Here is a 20,859-nt window from a genome sequence, read left to right as displayed (position 1 = left end):
GAAGATAGGCTGGGCCAGGGTCTGGGTCTGAAATAAACAGGCCTCTGTCATACCAACTTGCTATGAACAGTCACAAAATGTCTTGGGCCCCAGAGTAGCCCAGGCCTCAGGCCCTGGAGAGAGACCTGCCTGGCCTCTGATTCTTGAAGTTCATCCCTTACTCAGAACTACCCTCCCCACAAGAACTTTCCCCACCCAGGCCTGTGGAAGGGCCTGTCAAGCACTGAGGCCGGCACTGTGTGCTCCTCCATCCCCTGCTAGCCTCACTGTCCACCATAGGACTTACTCAGCGCCCTGCTGTGTGCCTGGGGAAGTGCGACCCAGCCGCCGACCCCACCAAAGGCCCAGGCCACGCCCCAAACGTCCTCCAGGGGGCGCCGCCGCGAAGCCGGTCTTTGGGCTCTTTGAGCTTAGTGCTGGTGGGCGGGCGCCGGTCCCCCAAACCTGCTGGTTCTGCTAGCCCGCCCTCCGCCCCTTCCCCCGCGGGTCCTCCCCAGGCTGGGTCCCACTCCGAACGATTCCCCATCACACACGTGTTGTGCTGCTCACTGCTGCTTCATTTCTCCTCCCACCCGAGGTCGGACCCTAAATCCTGGACAGGCCCAGCGTCCACATGTCCATTTGTCTGTTTACCGGTTTGCGTGTGACTGTGGGTCGACGCGCCCTGCTCTGGCCACGGCAGGTGCAGGGTTAAGGCGGGGGGAGATTTTCCCCAGTCGGGAGGGGGGACGAGGGGCGGACCCGGTCCAGCCCCGCCCCGCGCCGAGCCGAGCCGGAGCCCCGCCGGAGCCCCGCGGAGGCTGGCCTCAGCCCCAGCCAGAGCCGGCACGGAGCCGGAACGGCGGACCCCGCGTCCCGGCGGCGCCGGAGCCCCGGCCGGTGAGTCCCGCAGGAGCCGCGCTCAGGGGAAGTTTGGGGCGCTGGGCGCAGAGCCCCAAGCGCGCTCGCCTGGACCCGCCCCCCGCCTCCCGCGAGCTGGAAGTTTGGGGCCAGGAGGCCATCACGCCAAGGGTCCCAGGAGCGTGGCCCCCACGGGAAAGGAAAGGCTGAGGAACTTGGGGATCTGCTGTGGAAGTCCAGCTGCTCATTCCTACTGGAAACGCCCTGGACTATGGGAGTCTAGAGTCCTATGATCATGGGATCCCCAAATCAACCCTCCTCCCCTACTTCTGGACACCAAGGAGACTGGCCTCTGGGAACCTGGCGCGAACAACCCCCTGATAGTAGACCTGAAGGGGGAATGTGGGGCCCTGGCGTCCATCTCCTCCTCTCCTAGTCCCAAACGCCCTGATCTGGCCTTTTGCTGGTGGGAATGGATGATCTCTATGGAATGGCCCCCAAAAGGGTTGTAAGTATACCCTGGAGTCTGATCCCTGGCAGCATGTGGGAGACCCACTGGAAGCCAATAAAGGGAGGGTACAGTAGGACTCCATTCATGCAAAGCACCAGAATGAGGATTGTTGAAAGGAAGGGAAGGGGGCCAGGGTGGAGTGTCTTATCCTAGTCAACTTACCTACCACCTGGACCTAGATTACTTACCTACCACCTAGACCTAGATTTGGCTGGGGCGGAGGTGTTAGGTGAAGTCAGGGGGTGGGAGGAGAATCCTTCATGCCCCATAGGAAGAGGGGAATTTGCCTGAGTATCTGGTAATCTGCCTTCTTTCCCACCCCAGAAGCACCTCAGCAGTGGTGTGCTAGCCAACAGGGGTACGTCCTCCCCCATGCCTTCCCACCAGTGATTCTGGCCAGTCCTGCCCTTACCTATAGACTGCTCAACTGTACCCCAAGGGACTGGTCAATGGCCCTGACCCTTTGTTTTCCCTCTCTCCTCCAGGTGAAGGCAAGGTCCCTGGATTGGTCAGACACTCCCTGTAGTCCTGATAGAGTCAAGATGAGGCCGCATCATGCCCCTCAGTGAGGCCTACAGCCTGAGCAGATAGTATGGCCTACCACTGGAGGTGAACACCATGGCTACAGGAGGTGGCCGGGACTTTGCTTGGCAGGTGTTCCCACCCATGCCCACCTGCCGGGTGTATGGCACAGTGGCATACCAGGATGGGCACCTGCTAGTGTTGGGGGGCTGTGGCCGGGCTGGACTGCCCCTGGACACTGCTGAGACACTGGACATGGCCTCGCATACATGGCTCACACTGGCACCCCTGCCCACTGCCCGGGCTGGTGCGGCTGCTGTGGTGCTGGGCAAGCAGGTGCTAGTGGTGGGCGGTGTGGATGAGGGCCAGAGCCCTGTGGCTGCTGTGGAGGCCTTCCTGGCTGATGAGGGCCGCTGGGAGCGTCGGGCCACCCTCCCTCAGGCAGCCATGGGGGTTGCAACTGTGGAGAGAGGTGAGTGGCCTTAAGGAGGTCCCTGAGGTGCTCCAACACCCTCCATTCTTTCCTTGTTCCCTTACTCTTAGAGTTTGGAAAAAAGATGTAAATTTTGTCTGATTACCCTGGACATAGATTTGATTCTTATAAAGACCCTCTCCTACCTAGCTCCGAGCTGAGCTAACAGCAGCCTTAACTGCCTTTTCCAGCTGTGAAGTGGGAGAACGAGCCCAGGCTGGCCCCCAGAATGATGGGAGGCACCAACCACCTCCCTGACCATTCCTCCTCTCTAAGACACAAGGAGGAGTAGTTCAAGGACTCTCAGGGTTATAAATAGTCTGGGGGAGGGGGATGGGAACAGGGCCTTGGCTCAGAGCCCAGTAAGTGCTTAGATTCCCCCCACCTTCCTCCCATATACACACTTACCAGGGAGCCTGAGATGGGAAGGCCAAGCTAGCCTGGGGATAGTTGCCACGGAAGCCCTCAGCTGACTGATCCGGTTCCCCAAGGCCCCCCAGACATGCTCCCAGCTGACCCTGAGGGTGTAACAGGGCAAGAACCTACTCTAAAAGGGCAGGATATAGAGGTGCTGGCAGGGCTCTTTGGCAGAAGGCTTGCAGCCAGCACCTCCATCCTACAAGCCTAAGCTCCTCTCCCAGCCCCCAGCTGATCTCCAGAGTTCCCTCCCCAGTCTGAGCTCTATGCTGAGCAGATCCCCAAATGCCCCTCCCCGACTTAAATCATCCTCCACCTTCCTTCCCCTAGGGAAGTCCCCACCTTGTGGCCTCCAGGTCTGACCACCGGTCCTGCTTAGATGCCAGATTTGGTTGCCATAGCATCTCCAGGGAGACAGAGATGGATTATAATTAGATCATCTGCCTCCTGCTCTTCACTTGGAGGGGCCCTGGCCAGAGCAGGAATCCTAGCTCTCCCAGACCCCACTCTGGGAAGTAAGGAGGGTTTCTGCTGCTTGGGAGACGTACTACACAGAAGCGGGTCCCCACCCACCCCCAGACCTGACCAGTGCAGCTGTCAGGGTAGAGTGCCCTGGCCAGGCTGAGGTGCACTCTGAATCGCTCTTTTCTATGCAGATGGTATGGTGTATGCTCTGGGGGGAATGGGTCCTGACACGGCCCCCCAGGCCCAAGTTCGGGTGTATGAGCCCAGGCGGGACTGCTGGCTTTCACTACCCTCCATGCCCACACCCTGCTACGGGGCTTCCACCTTCCTGCACGGGAACAAGATCTATGTCCTGGGTAAGGGCCTGGGGGTGGGGGCGGGGGAAGGATGTGGGAAAGGGGCTCGAAGTGCAGAAGCACCTATCTTCATAGGTTGGCTGGGATCAGGCTTAGTCTGGGATGGCAGAACAAGAGAAGTTTTGGGTGAACCAGGCTTGCTTGGAGGCTCTGACCTCTGGTGGCCCTACTAAGGCTGGAAAACCAAACCCCAATGCCTAAGGATCTTCAGGGTGGGTGATTCATGCTCTGTTGTGCACACAGCTGGGTATGGGTAGCTAAGGTGGGCAGCAGTAAAAGCTTAGCAACCTGGTGAAGGAGGAGCCTGCCAGGACTCCTAGGCTCCTTCCAAGGTGCTCCAATTCCATTGGCAGGGGGCCGCCAGGGAAAGCTCCCAGTGACTGCTTTTGAGGCTTTTGATCTGGAGGCCTGTACCTGGACCCGGCACCCAAGCCTGCCCAGCCGCCGAGCCTTTGCCGGCTGTGCCATGGCAGAAGGCAACGTCTTTAGCCTGGGTGGTCTGCAGCAGCCTGGGCCCCACAATTTCTACTCCCGCCCACATTTTGTCAACACTGTGGAGATGTTCGACCTGGAACATGGTGAGCAGTGGCTGGCCTGGGCTGGCCTCCCACTTTCCGTGGGATGGAGGGGCACAGTGTGTGTTGGGGGACTTGATCTGACCTCCCCTTTCCTGCAGGGTCCTGGACCAAGCTGCCCCGCAGCCTGCGCATGAGGGATAAGAGGGCCGACTTTGTGGTTGGCTCCCTTGGGGGCCACATCATGGCCATTGGGGGCCTTGGTGAGTATCTGTGGGACTAGGGATAGGAGGCGAGTCCAAGACAGGCGGGAGTAACCCCAAGCATGAGCACTCCCTCCTGCCCTTCTCCAGGTACTCCAGGGATCAGGGCTTTGTGAGCTTCCCTTTCCCAATCTGTGAGGCAGGCAGGGTGTGGTCTGCACGGCCTAACTCTTGGGGTGTCCCTCAGCACCTGACTGAGGGCTTTGTACCAGCAGAGGTTTAGGAGACAGACACAGGTCAAGTGACCACTGAATGAATGGAAAAATACAAATACGAAGAAATGAACGAATGATGAATGGGAGCGATGAGTAGCAAGGCCCTAGTAACCCAAGCAAAAGAGCTGGAGTCCTTGCAGTCTGTGCCATTTACAACTTCTGTCTCTTTCCTGCAGGAAACCAGCCATGCCCTCTGGGCTCCGTGGAGGGCTTCAGCCTTGCACGGCGGCGCTGGGAGGCCCTGCCTGCCATGCCCACAGCCCGCTGCTCCTGTTCTAGTCTGCAGGCTGGGCCCTGGCTGTTTGTCATTGGGGGTGTGGCCCAGGGTCCTAGCCAAGCTGTGGAGGCACTGTGTCTGCGTGATGGGGTCTGAATGCCTGATGGGACAGGTCCACTGGAGCAGCACAGTGCCAGAGACAAATGTCTGTGGCTCCTTTTGCTGCTGAAGAAGCTCACTGTGGCTCTGTGGGATGAGGGAGGCACAGGGGCAGGCAATTGAGACAAATGTCTCAAAGGGTGGGGGGGGCTTTGTCTTTAGTGCAGGACATATATGCTTATACCCACTTTTATCCCCATTCATTCATGGACCACGCCTAGCTCCACACTTGCTCTGGAACTACTGGGCCCTCTGTCTAACTGGGAAGTGGGAGGCTGGGAGAGCTGGCCTCATGTCCCACAGGATTAGTGCCTACCTAGAGTTGACCAGTCTCACCCCAATGGCTGTTCCTGAAAAATCCTAGCTGCCAGCCTGCCTTGAAGGCCTCTGTGGCCCCAGGAGAGTTCAGAGAGGGCAGGGGACACAGAGGGGATGGAGGAGTAGATACAGGAACCTTTAGAGGACCGGAAGAATATAGGCTTTGGGCCCTTTACACTGTTGACTGTGTGATCTTGAGCAAGTCATTTCACCTCTCTGTGCCTCAGCATCCTCATCCGTAAATGGGGATCTCTGAAACCTTCCTGCCCTACCTACCTCACAGGGCTGTTGTGAGGACCCAGGAAGTTCAGACATGAAAGTAAAAGTGCTGCTAAAATCTGGTGTGTGGCCCTGGTGTGGACTCCTGTGTTGCCCCTGCAACATTTGGCCCTCCTTCAGAGGTCTCAACTCTCCCAGGGATGAGGGTTCAGAGTAGCCTTTTGAATCTGGCCTCTGATGTCTTAGCCCCACCTAAGCCTCAGCTTCTCTTTTGGTGACATAGGATGACTGCTGTCTACCCCACCCCCACCCCCCGCAACTGTCCTGGTGTTAGAGGATACTCACACGATAGTCAAAGAAAAGCTCAGAAAACTACAACAAAGCACCCCAGGGTCAGGATGACCTCAAGGTCCATGTCACCCAGCAGCTCCTCGTCTGCTCACCTCCATAGGGAGGGGTAGTCCAGCGTAGGCTGTGGCCAGGGCAGTCTCCCCCTGTCCCAGCTTAGGCATAACTATGTGGCCACCCACCAGACCCCTAGAGACATAATAGCCTCCTGGAGAAATCAAAGCTGCCATCCTTTGCCTCCTCCTCCAGTCTTTGCTGGATACAAGTAGGGGTCACTGACTCTGCTTTCCCTGCAGCCACACTGAGTGCAAGGTACTCCCAGAACTGACTTGCTTTGGCCATGGTACTTCCTATAGACTTTACCCCTTCTCACTTGGTGCCAGGGTTCCCAGGGCACATCCTCCCCTGCCCAGCACACAGGCGCCGTGGACCTTACTGCTCTCCAGCTTCTAAGACCCCTTGGGCTGTAAGCACAGATAGGCCTCTGTGTTAGCCATCCTTGTTTAATGCTCTGGACCAGTTTAGACACTCAGAGACCCCAGCATGAAGGTAATGCTGCAGCAGCTTGGGTCTTGGGATCCCTGGGAGGTCAGGCAATGTGTTGGTGACTGGCCCCACATTGTTGCTGCCACAATGGCCACCCTGGGATGGTTGGCAGAAGTTCTGCTGATAGGTGGTGCTGGTGCGGGGAGGCTGGATCTGCACAAAGTGGACAAGGCGCTGGGGGAGGTCACTGAGTCCAGGGCCTGACCAGAAATTGGCCTGGTAGGAGGATTCAAGGGGCTGCTGCTGGCTCAACTCCAGCTCACAGGGTGCCCAGCGCAGGAAGGTGTGCCGCTGCCACAGGTGCTCCAGGTCTTTTCGCCTTCCGATTCCCTGCAGCAGGCAGTAGGGGCCCTCCTCAACGGTATGGGCCATTGGCCCACAGTCCTGGCACCACACACCTCCCTCCTTAGGTCCTCCTCAAGCCAAGCCTGCTTGGTGATGCCTGGCTCCCCTGGCCCATACCCCAGCCTCTTTGGCCTGCTCCCCAGCCATGCCTTCCATTCCAGGGTGAAGCCTCTAGAAAGTCAGTGGGCCCCAGAATACTTGCACATTGTCAGGCAAGCTAGTGGCTGAGACCAAACCTCTGTTGGGGGAATGGGCTATTTTCCAGACAAGAGAGATTGTCAGGAGCCCTCCCTCCCCACAGTGTCTTATCCCCTCCACCCTACCTCAACTTCAACCTAGGCTGAGGGTCTGCCCACTCTCCTTCCTTTCTTCACTCACTTTGTCGAAAGAAGTACGGTTGTCATGCTTGGAGAAGAAGTGTTGCTGTGCTGGCTCCTTTAAAGACAGTGAGAAAGAAGGTGAATGGGGGGAAATGATGCCTACCTGCCCTTAAGATGTTATCTCAGGACCCATAATGGAGGGAAGCTGCCAGGAGCTACTACCCCTAAACTGCTAAACTTGCCAAAATCCTGAAAGGGCAGTTACAAATTAAAGCACCGCCTTACTCCTAGGACATCTCATGCTGGCATTTGCCTCCAAAGCAAAAGTCTCTAGGGCTGCTGATTGAGGATGGGGCTGAGGCATCTTCTAAGACATACTGCCATCAGGAGGGCAGTGGTTCAAGGTTCGTGTCAGACCCTTTATCTCTAGATTGCCCAGGACCAGGACCAGAGGCTTCCTTTCTGTCCACATTTAATCCCTCATCAGCAACCCAAACTCTTGGCCCTGAGTAAGTACCACCTGAAAACTGTCAATTCTCTCTCTAGCTTGAGCTCTCTCCTGAATTCTAGACTCAATAGCCAACAGCCTATTTCATAGCCCCTTGTAAATGTCTTCCGGGTATCTCCAAACACATGACTGAGCTCTGGATCATTCCCCAACCCCCCCTGCCCAGAGCCTCCCCCAGCTCAGGCCATGGCAGCTAGGTCCTACCAAACACCTTGAAGTCCCCTTGATTCTTTTCTTTCATACCCTACATCCAGTGTGTCAAGAAATCCTGTTGATCATTCCTTCAATATGAACCTAGGATTGGACCATTCCTCAGCAAGTTCACTGCTTTCTCTCATCCAAGGGCCACCTCCTTCTCTTGCTTGAATTATTGAAAGAGCTTCCTACCTGGTGTCCCTGCTTCCGAGCTTTCCCCTCCAGTCTGTTGTCCTCTTAATAGGCAGAATAATTCTTATGATACATAGATCAGATCACCTTCCTTGTTTGCTGAAAACCCATGACAGTTCCTCATGTTTGTAAAAGACAAAGTCTTCACAGTGGTCCATGAGACCCACACTATATTGATCCCTCCATTACTTGCAACTCGCACTGGCATCTTTACTGCTCCTCAAACACACCAGCTATTCCCACCTTGGGCCTTTGCACCACCTGTGCTTTCTGTCTGGGACTCTTCCTGCCACTGGCCATAGGACTCCCTCTCACTTCCTTCTTGGGAGGGCTTCTTCAAGCACTACACCAGCAGTGCCATCATGCCAACTCTGCATTTTTCACTTTCTGGAATACTATGTGACTACATAGTATGATGTTGCTTACCAGCTAATACTCCTGACTAGAACATAAGCTCATTGTCTGTTTTGCTCACATCTGTAACTCCAAAACTGAGCATAGTGCCTGGCACTGGGCCTAATATGTGTTTGCTGTTTAAATCATGAACAGGGACAGAAGGTCCCTGGGGCATTTGCTTTGGCCCAGCTGGGAGCCAGAGAACCATGCCCTATCCCCAGGCAGAGAAAGACCACCTCCCAAACCCCCAGACCTCAATAGAAATCTCTCCCAAGACCATCAACCTTGCCTTTGTGCCTGGTCTCTGCCCCCAGAGTCCCCAGTCTCTAGTCAGTCATTCAGCTTCTCCTGCTGTAGACTTGAATGAAGTGTCTGATCTGATGAATTCAGGCTTTCCTGGGTTGGGGTATGAGCAGTGGCTGACAGCAGGTTCCTAGAGTAAAGGCTGGGGCTAGATCCATCCCAGATCCCTGAACCAGATTCTTCAGGGTGGAGCCTGTGGTGTGTGTCTTTAACAAGCTCCTCTATGGGAGATCCTGCCTTAGACACCTGGTGCCGGTTTTCCAGGTAGATTGAAAACTCCATGAAGGTGGGAAGCCAGCCAGCCTTATCTTCCATTCCTCATAAAGCAAGCTGACATGACAGAGATTAAAAACCCAGGACCCTTTTAGAAAAAAAACATAGGAAAAAATCTTCAGAATCTAGAACTAGGGAAAGAGTTCTTAGACTTGACACCAAAAGCAAGAGCAATAAAAGAAAAAATTGACAAATTGGACCTCATCAAAAAATTTTTTCAAGTTTTGCTCTGTGAAAGTTTACATAAAGAGGATGAAAAGCCAAGCTACAGACTGGGAGAAAATATTTGCAAACCAAATATCCAATGAAGGAATAATATCTAGAATATATAGAGAATTCTCACAATTCAACAGTAAAAGAACAATCCAATTATGGGAATGCAAGCTGGTGCAGCCACTCCAGAAAACAGTATGGAGGTTCCTCAAAAAACTAAAAATAGGGGCGCCTGGGTGGCGCAGTCGGTTAAGCGTCCGACTTCAGCCAGGTCACAATCTCGCGGTCCGTGAGTTCGAGCCCCGCATCAGGCTCTGGGCTGATGGCTCGGAGCCTGGAGCCTGTTTCCAATTCTGTGTCTCCCTCTCTCTCTGCCCCTCCCCCGTTCATGCTCTGTCTCTCTCTGTCCCAAAAATAAATAAAAAACGTTGAAAAAAAAAATTTAACAAAAAAACCCCTAAAAATAGAAGTACCCTACGACCACTACTAGGTATTTACCCACGGGATACAGGTGTGCTGTTTCGAAGGGACACATGCATCCCCATGTTTATAGCAGCACTATCAACAATAGTCAAAGTATGGAAAGAGCCCAAATGTCCATCGATGGATGAATGGATAAAGAAGATGTGGTATATATATATACAATGGAGTATTACTCGGCAATCAAGAAGAATGAAATCTTGCCATTTGCAACAACGTGGATGGAACTGGAGGGTATTACGCTAAGTGAAATTAGTCAGAGAAAGACAAAAATCATATGACTTCACTCATATGAGGATGTTAAGAGACAAAATAGATGAACATAAGGGAAGGGAAGGGAAACAAAAATAATATAAAAACAGGGAGGGGGACAAAACAGAAGAGACTCATAAATACGGAGAACAAACAGAGGGTTAAAGGAGGGGTTGTGGGAGGGAGGATGGGCTAAATGGGTAAGGGGCACTAAGGAATCTACTCCTGAAATCATTGTTGCACTATATGCTAACTAATTTGGATGTAAATTTAAAAAAAATAAAAAGTAAAATTAAAAAAAAATCCAATTAGAAAATGGGCAAACAACATGAAGACATTTCACCAAAGAGGATATACAGATGGCAAATAACACAGGAAAAGATGTTCACCATCATTAAACGTTAAGGAAATGCAAATTAAAATCACAATGAGATATCATGACATATTAATCAGGATGACTAAAATAAAACATAGAGACAACACCAAATATTGGGGAGAATGCAGAGAAACTAGATCATTAATACATTGCTGGTGGGGATGTAAAGTGGTACAGTCATTCACTCTAGAAAACAGTTCAGCAGTTTCTTTTAAAAACTAACATACAACTACCATGTGACCCAGCAATTGCATTCCTGGACATTTATTCTAAAGAAATGAAAATTTATGTTCCCCCCAAAACCTGTACACAAATGTTCATAGCAGCTTTTTTTATAAGAGTCAAAAACTAGAATCAGCCCAGATATCCTCTAATAGGTGAATCGTTACACAAAGTGGTATATATGTACCATAGAATACTACTCAGTAGTGAAGAGGAATGAACCATGAACAACTTAGATGAATCTCTAGGAAATTATGCTGAGAAAGAAAAACCAATGTCCAAAGGTTTCATGCTGTATCATTTTATTTATATGATCTTTTTTAAGGTTTATTTATTTTGAGAGAGACAGAGATAGCGTGAGTGGGGGAGGGGCAGAGAGACAGGGGGAGAGAATCCATGGAGCCCGATGCAGGGGCTCAAATTCACGAAACTATAAGATCATGACCTGAGCTGAAACCAAGAGCTGGACACTTGACCGACTGAGCCACTCAGGTGCCCCTATATAACATTTTGAAGTGACAAAATTTTAGGGAGAAGAGAGTGGTGGTTGCTAGCGATAAGAGACAGAAGAAGGGTGGAGGAGCAGGAGGCTGGTGGGTATGGTCACAAAAGGCCAGAAGCAGGGATACTTGTGAGGTTGGCCAGTATCTTAACTGTGGTGGTGGATACACAAATCTACATAGGTGATAAAATTTTTTAGATCTTAATATACACACAGAAATGAAAATAAGTAAAACTGGAAATCTGAGATAGGTGGATTGCATTAATGAAAATGTCCTGGTTGTGTTATTATACTATAGTTTTGCAAAATGTTATCATTGGGGGAAACTGGGAAAAATGTAGAAAGGATTTCTATTATTTCTCATAACAGCTTATGAATTTATAATTGTTTCAATAAAAATTTCAATTAAAAAAAAACCCTGGGAATCTGCAGCAAGTTCCAATTGATCCCCAAAATTCTTTTGCATCTCTATCCTCAGCTGAAGAATTGTACACAGCCCTGGAATGTGGATGCCTCTGTTGTTGGAGGCAGCCCTGACTATGAAAACTCACTATATATATATTTTTTGTCTTTCGATTTAAAAAAAAATTACTCAAAAAAGTTTTATTAAAAAAATTAGCTTTCTGACTGTGCTTGTGCCTTCAACACTTTAACAGCGTTTTTCTGCTCCTCAATAAGGAAAGCACACTTGATCTGGTCATGGACACACTTAGCATATGTGAAGTACCACTCTGCTGACATGGTTTTCTGTTTTAGACAACCTCATAAGAACTTTAGGTCTCACGGCACAAACTTCTTGAAGTCAGCCTGCTCATGTGCCACATGCAGATTTGGGGGCTTTTCCAATCTTGTTGGTATAAAAGTACACAATTCTATTACCATGGATTCAGGACAGCTTAGTTTTGTTAGAGACTGTATTGTAGGATGGCCTATGATGGTATGCCAAACTTTGGATCATTCTGAATGCCTCTAGACACCATTCCCAGAAAAGCAAAACTCACTATTCTTACAGTGGCAGGATAATCTAGTGACTCCCACTGACTTAAGTTTTGTTCTCACAATAGTGAGAGCCTGGTGAGAAGTGTGGTCATTTCCTTCCACCCAGGCAGTTCTGAGTATTCCTGTACCTGGAGAGAATTTCACCTGCTTCTTTGCTTCTAAACCACCTAATGCTCCTGTTCCATTGAGGTAGTAAAGCCTATAGTCTCTGAGCAGGTGCAGCTTGGGCTGGGGTTCCAACTGAAGAGGCCTTGGAGGAGAAGTAGATTTCTTGGGAGGGGGCAGTATTTGTGTATGGGAAGGCTAAGGGACCCTGTGGAGGCTGGGCATTTTGCAGTCAGTAGGGTGCTGAGTGAGGAGCCCCTGTAACAGACTGAGGCATGGCAGGGGTTGCACCGCCAATGAAAGACCTACTCCAAATCATGGGTCCCTGGGACTCTTGTCTGATCTTAAGAACAAACAGAACCAGGATTACATGTCCCAAGAGTTAGGTAGGTGAAAGCTACCAATAAATTAATCTCATCTAGAAGATACAAAGAAGAAAAGAGAAATTTCTTGTGTCTAAATGACATGAACAAAATTTCTACCTGCTCCAAACTAAAGAAAAGTGGTGTCACATCTTAGAAAGGTTTTCAACAATAGCTATAATCAGCTGGCTGAAATCTGGTATCTCTCAACTAATAGGAAAATAAAATGTGCACCTTCCCCAAGCAGTCCCACTAATTAGAAGAGCTTTAGACCCAGAAAGAGCCACTATACTTGGCATTTATACAATCTGAGCCCAAGATACATAGATCATGCTGTTTGGAGCCAGTGGTAATGCTAGTAAATGCTTTGTGTAGCAAGTCTTCAATTAAAATATGCCCCAAAACATGTTCCCTACTTCTTTCCTGGGGACCAGATTGAGAGGATGTTCCAGTTTTTAGGATTACAACTGCCACTGGGCTACTACAAAAACCTAGCCAGAAGTCCCCGGTTTGCCTCTATCCCTGCACTACCCCGGTTCCATTACTCTCAAGGGGAGGTGGACCCAGATGAGCTGTCTGGAGCTGCATTTGGGCCTGGCTCACTCAGTAGGCATTGCCAGCCAGTGCTTCCAACTGAGAATCCTAAGGAGATTCAGGCTCCATAGCATGGCAGCCTCCAGGACCCTGTTCTTGGCCTGGGAAAGCAAGTGCTGGAGAATTCAGATGGCAGATCAAGTAGGATCTGTCTAGAAGCTGGGAAGCAAGAAGCTGTAGTGGGCAGAGCATGTTCCAGACACTCCTCCAGGTCCCTTTCCAAGGTCTTCCCACTGCTGTTGCCCACAGGGATGATCTGAGTGCATTCCTCACCAGGCTGCCTTCCCTCTGGCCACTGGAAAGCCCTGGGAGGAGATAGAGAGAAGAAAGGAGGAGGTGTTTCTTCTCTTAACTCCCTCCCAGGCTAGCCCTTGCCTGTCTGTGTCTCTCCACCCAAGATCATGACTCCTCTCAGTGTGGTTCTCTCCACACCACCCTCTCTTTCTGGGTTCTAGGAGCCATACCTTCCCCTGTCCCTTTGGGTCCAAAGGTACTGACCACCTGGTTGTTACCAACTTGTGATACCACCTTTACCTGAGGCTCTTACATCTATTCCTTTGCATGTACATTCTTCTGAGTTCTCTTGCATTGAGTGAGCTTTTTACTGTTGGGACCCCCAACTGATGCTCAGTGCCCTCTCCTTGTCTCCAGGCCTAGAAGCAGTGGAGGGTCTGGGCCCTGCATCTCTCTTCTGTTCTCTGGAAGGCTTTTCCAGCCACCTCTGCCATCACTCCTTTCTGGTCCTCGTTGGCTACACATGTCACTTTATATGCTGCTTCCCTCACCAGAGAAGGCCTCCTGGGGCCCCCAGACTATAAGGCTGACTGTGTGTTTGACAATGGGCTTTTATGACATCAAAGAATCTAGGCTTGAGAGCAGTTGTTGGCAAAACTCAAGGCTTACATTATGGATTCTGGAAGCTCTCTTTCCATGGCCACTTACCCAACCTGGGCCCTGACTCTCCCTACATCTAGAAAGAACATTGAGCAAGACTATCTAGCCTGGTACTGGCTCTTCTCCACCCTGTCTGTAAGGGGAAGACCTGCCACTTCAGGGAAGAGGAGCCAGGCCTCATGCATTTCCTGGGGATAGGCTGGCATAAGATGTCAGTCCAGCTGTGGTAGGTCTAGGGATGATGCTCTTGGGGTCTGAGACAAGTAGAAACTGGCCCAGCCACCCCAGCTTTCCCCAGGGCTACCTTGTACCTGACATCGCCGCAGGAACACTGCTGGAGGCTGGGGCTTGGCTGCAAGACGGTATTCTTGAGCACTTTCACTCTTGAATTGGCCTCTGTAGTGCCCATAAAAGCCAGTGTTGTGCTATAACAAGGCAAGTATGAGGGTGAATCCTTCACAAATCCTTACCCTGAGTCTCAGACCTCAGGGTCTCCCGGCTAGAAGACTCTCTTGGGAGCTACTGACAGAATAAAAAGAATCTGAGAACAAGAGACACCCGTCTGCCATCCATCATTAGAACAGTTGGCTTTAGCTGTGCTGGCTCACCTGGGAGGGCTATGTGTGTGCAGGGAAAGGCTACCTTTTTTTTTTTTTTTTTCTTTCCCTTCTTTCCTTTCTTCCATCTTTCTTCACTATCTTTCCCTTGAGGCCCTAATATAAGCTGGGGAGACAGCAGTGAAAGGACTGAAAGATCCTGGCCCTTGTGAATCTTCCTTCTAGTGGAGGAGTCAGACACAGCAAATAGGGTCAGGGAAGAAATAACCTGATGACTAGGATCAATAGTGATAGAGAACAGGGATAGCCCCTCATGACATTGAGGGTGGGACCTGAACGTGAGAAGGAGTCAGCTGTATGAGGAACAGCAGAAGAATATTCTATGGGATGGGAACTGAAAGAGTAAAAGGACTGGAGGTCAGAAAAAGAGAGATATGTTAGAAAAAACAAGAGGCTTTATGACTAAAGGATTGTGAGCAAACAAGTGAGGTAAGGTCAAGGAAACACTGGTTTAAAAATATGCATTCTCGGGCCACCTGCATTTTTTGGGTTGCCTGGGTGGCTCAGTCGGTTAGGCATTCGACTTCAGCCCAGGTCATGATCTTGTGGTTCATGGGTTCAAGTCCCTCATTGAGTTCTGTGCTGACAGCTCAGAGCCCGGGGCCTGCTTTGGATTCTATGTTTCTTTCTCTCTCTGTCCCTCCCCCATGCATGCTCTTTCTCAAAAATAAATAAACATTAAAAAAATTTTTTTTAATAAAAGAAAAAAGAATATGGATTCTCTTCTAAGAACAAAGGGAGACTTCTCAGCAGGGGAGGGGCTCAAACAGGTTCTGAGCTGAGGTGATTCAAAGCACTGAGCAAAGTTTTGAGAACAGGCCACTGTCCAGTGATACGATCTTTCGCTGGGGATTGAATGGATCCATCTTGGGCATCCATTGACAAAGTCATGAATACCTGTTTGCCACATACCCTGATGTTCTGGGGCAAGAAGGGCGCCCTCTGAAACTGGGACACCTAAGCAAGGGATAAACTTTTCAAAATAAGTACTTCACTAACGGTGATACCTTCTGGAGAGAATTTCAGAGACAGGGACTGGCAAAAGACAGAAATGAGCATTTATCAGGGGTCTAAGAAGGAGCCATACTGTGTTGATGTCATTAGGTGGACACCCTATGGACAATAAGCATGTCTAGTCAGGGAACTCCTAGAGCCCAACTCTTTGTCCTGAGAGCTCCCTGGAGAGGATAGGTGTGGTTGGTCCTCCATGATCATAGCCCTGAGCAGAAAGAAGCTCTCCCAAGTTTGTCCTCTGGCCATTACTGTGGGTTCTTATACATGACTAAGAGGCCCTTTATCTTTTCATCCCACTGAGGGCTCAGGTTGCCCAACTTGTCTGTCCATCTTTCTACTGTCTGTTGGACGCTGCTTGCTCAATATTCAGTTTAATTCAATAGTATTTACTGGGCCTTTACTGCATTCCAGGCATGGGATATACACATGGAAGAAAACAGTCTTTGCCTGCAAGATGTTCCCAGTATAGAGAACAGTCAAATTTCAGAAGTATGGGAGGACCAAGCAAAGAACTGGGAATAAATGGGGTGGCTATTAGACTAGGAGGTTCAGCTGGTTAGCATCAGAACAGGACACATAGAAAAGGACATGGCATTGTAAAGACTAGGTAGGCTACAGGGGTGACCTCAGAATGGCAGAGGGGGAGTGGGAAGTTCAAGGTCCTTCATGAGCCTGTGTGCTCAATGAAACCTGTCTTGCTAAATTTATTCTCATGATTCATTCAAATTTCAGGTACTACCCTAGAGCCAAGGGGCAGGATTAATTGTAAAATGCACTCTTACCCAGGATCCTACTAAAGCACTTTGCATCTTTCCAGGAAGGAAGCAGAAAAGGCAAACTTTCCTCTTGTCTTTTTGAGGCTATGCCTGAGGAAAGAGAATCTCAGAGGTCAACCTCTTGTTGCTTAGTGACAAAGAGAGGTTGTGACTGCACAATGCTGCTGGTTGTTGAGGCAGTGTCCAGTCTGCTACCCCTTTGTGCTTCCTGCTTGGTTTTACTTCTTTACTTCTTTATGAGAGAAATATGCCCCTCATCATTAACATTCTGGGAGAGTCCTTACATATAGAAACATAGTCCACAGTGGAGTGTGATGAATTCAGTCAATGAAATATCAAAGAACATTTTAGAGGTGAATCTTGCATTTTAGAATTGTGCAACCATACTGCCAGGGACATAAATTTAGAAAGCATTCCGTGGACTCAGAAGAAATGTTAAAAGGGTTTATGGCTCTTAGGATAAAAGTGCTGCTTCAGAATAAGGCTCTCTAAACTTTTCTCTCAGGAGTCTATGATGCCTGAGAACACTGGGGCAGGTGACTGTTACCACGGCCCCAGTGAAGAAAGAGAGCATAATAGAGCAGCAAAAGAAGGAGCATGAAAATATTTGACATTGTGGTTCCATTCCAAGCTACTCTTTGGCAGATTATTGTCTCTTTCTCATTTGTAACACAGGGACATGAAGAGTTCAGCCTTCACTAACCAAAAGAAGAGGCAATCAGCCTCTAAAAATGTACCAATAAAACGCAGGGGTGCCTGGGTGGCTCAGTCAGTTAAGTGTCTGACTCTTGCTTTCAGCTCAGGTCATGACCTTAAGGGTCAGGATCTCATAGTCAAGATCGAGCCCCATGTTGGGATCCATGCTAAGTGTGAAGCCTGCTTGGGATTTTCTCTCTCTCTCTCCAGCCCTTCCCTGCTCGTGTGTGCTCTCTTTCTCCCAATAAACAAACTTTTTTCTTTAATTTTTTTAATGTTTATTTATATTTAAAGGAAAGAGAGACAGAGCATGAGCAGGGAGGGACAGAGAGAGAGGGAGACAAAGAATCTGAAGCAGGCTCCAGGCTCCAAGCTGTCAGCACAGAGCCCAATGAGGGGCTCAAACTCATGAACTGTGAGATCATGACCTGAGCCAAAGTCAGATGCCCAATCGACTCAGCCACCCAGGCACCCCAAAGAAACATTTAAAAAAAAAGAGTTTAGCAGGAGGAAACATTTAGACCCAGCTGGTATCACTGGTATAAGCCCTACTAGCCAGAAAGCCCACCCTACTATAGTTACCCTTAAGATCCCTTCTCACATGTATTCACAGGTACAGAAATGTTCATTGCAGCATCTGCATAGGGAAAGAAACAAAACTGTAAGCAGTCTGAATGTTTTACCAACAGGGCAATAAGAAAGATACTTGAATCCACAAAGATATGTCTTAAAAACGGTGAGTCAAAAAGTCAAATTGTAGAAATATGCACAAATTATACCATTTATAAAATGATTCAATCATGTAAAACAATGTTATATATTGCTTATGGATACAAACATATGAACTAAAAGTATAAAACATGCATAGAAATGATAAGCATCAAATTCAGGATAGAGGATAGATGAGATCATGGCTTGAGCTGAAGTCAGACACTTAACCAACTGAGCCACCCAGGTGCCCCTAATATATGTACACATACATATATATATATATATATATATATATATATATATTTTTTTTTTTTTTTAATTTTTTAATGTTTTTATTTACTTTTGGGAGAGAGAGCAGCATGAGCAGGGCAGGGGCAGCGAGAGGGAGACACAGAATCTGAAGCAGACTCCAGACTGCAAGCTGTCAGCACAGAGCCCGACGTGGGGCTTGAACTCAAGAACCATGAGATCATGACCTGAGCCGAAGTCAGACGCTTAACCGATTGAGCCACCTGGGCACTCCTATATGTATATTTTAAATAGACTTTTAGAGCAATTTTAGGTTCACAGCAAAATTGAGTGGAAGAGATTTCTCATATACCTCCTGCCCCACACATGCATAACCTTTCCTATTATCAATATCTCCCACCAGAATAGCACGCTTGTAATTGCTGAACTTAAATAGACATGTCATTATCCCCCAAAGTCCATAGTTCACTCTTGGAGTTGTATATTCTATGGGTTTGGACAAATGTATACTGCCAATCACACGAATGCAATTACACGTATGCACCATTATAGTATCATACAGAACTGTCCTAAAAACTCTCTGTGCTCCACCTCCCAACCCCCTAACCCATGGTAACCACTGATCCTTTTACGGTCTCCATAATTTTGCCCTTTCCACAATGTCAAATGGTTGGAATCTTTTTGATATATATTCACTTAGGAAGATATATTTAAGTTTCCTCTATGTCTTTGCCTAGCATGATAGCTCATTTCTTTTTAGTGCTTAATAATATCCCATTGTCTGAATGTACCACAGTTTATTTATTCATTCACTTACTGAAAATGATATCTTGCTTGCTTTTAAGGTTTTGCAATTATGTAATAAAGCTGCTATAAATATCCATGTGCAGGTTTTTGTGTGGACATAAGTTTTCAAGTCCTTTGGGTAAATACCAAAGAGCATGATTTGCTAGATCATATAACAAGACTATGTTTAGTTTTGTAAGAAACTGACAATCTTCCAAGGTGGTTGTACTATTTAGCATTTCCATTAGTGGTGAGAGTTCCTGTTGCTCCATATCCTCACCTGCATTTTGTGTTTGTTCTGGATTTTGGCCATTCTAACAGGTGTGTAGTACTAGCTCATTTTTTTAAAGTTTATTTATTTTCAGAGAGAGAACACAAGCAGGGGAAGGGCAGAGAGAAAGAGAGAATCCCACGCAGGCTCCACAATGCCAGCATGAAGCCTGATGTGGGGCTAAAACTCATGAATCATAAGATTATGGCCTGAGCTGAAATCAAGAGTTGGGAAATCAAGAGTCTAGTCACTTAACTGACTGAGCCAACCAGGCGCCCCTCATTATTGTTTTAATGTGCACTTTCCTAGCGATATATAATATTGAGCATCTTTTCATATGCTTATTTGCCATCCATATATCTTTTTTTTTTTTTTTTTTGGTGCATTATGTTAGATTTTTAGCCCATTTTAAAATCGGGTTGTATTCTTATTGTTGAGTTTTAAGGATTCTTTATATATTTTGGATAACAGTCCTTTATCAGATACCTTGAATCCACACACTTAGTTATAATCAGGTTTTTGCCCCTACTACAACGATTAAAACTGCTTCTGTCAAGGTCACCCATAATTAATTCTTACTTTTCATTTTCCTTGACCCATCAGGAGCATCTGACATTGATGAAGTAGGCAGTTAGTTAGACGTGATAGGTGCAGAATGTGCACTCTCACTTCAACCTCTGCCCCAAAGTGACTCCCTAGGTTCATTATAATATATTTACATTGTGGGTTTCACACCCCCAACCCCATGGGCAAGATGGCCAAGACAATTCCAGCAAGAACCTTGTAGGGCCAAAAATTCCCCCTCCCAACCAGTAGGAGTCCTCCCTTCTCAGTCAGAGTTGGCCCTAGCTATGACCCATAAACTATGCAAACATAAAAAGAAAAGACACCCATCTTAAAGACAGTTGCCATCTCTGGGCCTGCCCACTTTCCCATCTTAATAAACCTAATAAACTGCTTTGTGCTTGCTACCTTCCTCTGGCTGTCTTTATTCCAGTGGGGATCCTCATGTAAATCTTTCCTGGGGAATCCAAGAACCAGCCTTCCAATCAAACCTCCATTCTCCCACCTAACAAAATAGCTGGTCTCCTCCTCCTCTTTGAAGGATGGTCCAGGAGGCTTCCACAGCACCTCACTCTCCTGGTGTCCCTCCCCTGTCCCTGACCACACCTACTTTGGGTCCTTTACTGCTTTGTCCTTATCTAGGCCTCTAAAGTGTGTGTCCTGGGGCTCAATCAACACAATGTTTTCCATCCATGCAACTTTATTGGTGAACTCTCTATTTCACGACTTTAAAGGCCATCTATAACCATTAGAGGCAGAGTTACATAGACCCCCTCCGCCCAACACCCTTTGCCCCTGTCCACTCTGCCCTCAGGCTGCCCCAGTCAGTACCTAGCAGGCAAGGTACCTTGGACTATTTCTTTCCCCAACAGGCCAGGCCCCCAGTTCTGTGTTCCCTTTTGACCACAGCTCCTCTCTTCCCAGCGGCTCCCCTTACCCAGCTCTTGTTAGGACCACTTGGGCCCTAGCCATGTCCTAGCCGCTGGGCACACAGTCCTCTCCGCATGCAGCAGGTGTGTGTCAGGTAACTCCTGAGCAGTCTGCCTTGCTGAGGCGATGCTGGGTGGGGTGTGGGTGGCAGCTGGGTGTGAATGTGGAGACACACAGGTACCTCTTGAGAGGTACACGTGGGACAGGTAAGGCATGCAGCAGTACTCGCCGCGAGGTAGACCGCCTGGCCTGGCCAATGAAAGTGCTGGTGAAACCTGCACGCCCGTTAAAACCTTTAACGCGATGCGGCAGAGGGGGCGGGCCCAGAAGG

General features: G+C 48.8%; 2 protein-coding genes and 1 pseudogene across 17 annotated transcripts; 1 reads left to right on the top strand and 2 right to left on the bottom strand.

The window, feature by feature from the left end:
• The first annotated feature begins 405 nt into the window (after positions 1-405).
• KLHDC8B (kelch domain containing 8B) lies at positions 406-5,612 on the top strand. 3 transcript variants are annotated; one of them, XM_058726997.1, is made up of 6 exons: positions 411-879; positions 1,837-2,345; positions 3,419-3,583; positions 3,937-4,161; positions 4,260-4,361; positions 4,753-5,612. In XM_058726997.1, the coding sequence occupies exons 2-6, from the start codon at positions 1,970-1,972 to the stop codon at positions 4,947-4,949; spliced, it is 1,065 nt and encodes a 354-aa protein (XP_058582980.1). In that variant the 5' UTR covers positions 411-879; positions 1,837-1,969; the 3' UTR covers positions 4,950-5,612. The 3 variants fall into 3 exon arrangements, with proteins under 3 accessions (XP_058582983.1, XP_058582980.1, XP_058582982.1); XM_058726999.1 differs by lacking the exon at positions 411-879 and adding an exon at positions 915-1,348; XM_058727000.1 differs by lacking the exon at positions 3,419-3,583 and having other exon boundaries at positions 406-879.
• Positions 5,613-6,324: 712 nt separating this feature from the next.
• On the bottom strand, positions 6,325-20,849 carry C4H3orf84 (chromosome 4 C3orf84 homolog). Of its 14 annotated transcripts, none has more exons than XM_058727002.1 (5): positions 20,536-20,849; positions 17,619-17,654; positions 14,219-14,339; positions 7,107-7,163; positions 6,325-6,734 (listed from the first exon to the last, which is right to left on the bottom strand). In XM_058727002.1, exons 1-5 carry the CDS (start codon positions 20,568-20,570, stop codon positions 6,327-6,329), a joined length of 657 nt encoding a protein of 218 aa, XP_058582985.1. In that variant the 5' UTR covers positions 20,571-20,849; the 3' UTR covers positions 6,325-6,326. The 14 variants fall into 14 exon arrangements, with proteins under 14 accessions (XP_058582985.1, XP_058582998.1, XP_058582995.1 ...); XM_058727015.1 differs by lacking the exons at positions 17,619-17,654; positions 20,536-20,849 and adding exons at positions 13,294-13,325; positions 14,523-15,051 and having other exon boundaries at positions 6,325-6,713; positions 14,226-14,339; XM_058727012.1 differs by lacking the exons at positions 17,619-17,654; positions 20,536-20,849 and adding exons at positions 13,294-13,325; positions 14,523-15,034 and having other exon boundaries at positions 14,226-14,339.
• Positions 10,707-13,281, bottom strand: LOC131510193 (large ribosomal subunit protein eL34-like; annotated as a pseudogene).
• Positions 20,850-20,859: the final 10 nt, after the last annotated feature.

This window comes from Neofelis nebulosa, chromosome 4, assembly GCF_028018385.1.
Source record: "Neofelis nebulosa isolate mNeoNeb1 chromosome 4, mNeoNeb1.pri, whole genome shotgun sequence".
Classification (NCBI taxonomy): domain Eukaryota; kingdom Metazoa; phylum Chordata; class Mammalia; order Carnivora; family Felidae; genus Neofelis; species Neofelis nebulosa.
Note: the sequence above shows the minus strand (reverse complement) of the source record. Positions and strands in the feature narration are given on the sequence as shown.

Coding starts and splice junctions, on each gene's coding strand:
- C4H3orf84 (XM_058727001.1), bottom strand. CDS start 14,599: ATGGAAGAAAGGAAAGAAGGGAAAGAAAAAAAAAAAAAAAAAGGTAGC. Junction 14,340..14,522: donor CACACACATAGCCCTCCCAG/GTGAGCCAGCAC, acceptor GCCTTGTTATAG/CACAACACTGGCTTTTATGG. Junction 7,164..14,218: donor GCGGCGATGTCAGGTACAAG/GTAGCCCTGGGG, acceptor CTGTCTTTAAAG/GAGCCAGCACAGCAACACTT.
- KLHDC8B (XM_058726997.1), top strand. CDS start 1,970: ATGGCTACAGGAGGTGGCCGGGACTTTGCTTGGCAGGTGTTCCCACCC. Junction 2,346..3,418: donor GGTTGCAACTGTGGAGAGAG/GTGAGTGGCCTT, acceptor TTTTCTATGCAG/ATGGTATGGTGTATGCTCTG. Junction 4,162..4,259: donor GATGTTCGACCTGGAACATG/GTGAGCAGTGGC, acceptor CCTTTCCTGCAG/GGTCCTGGACCAAGCTGCCC.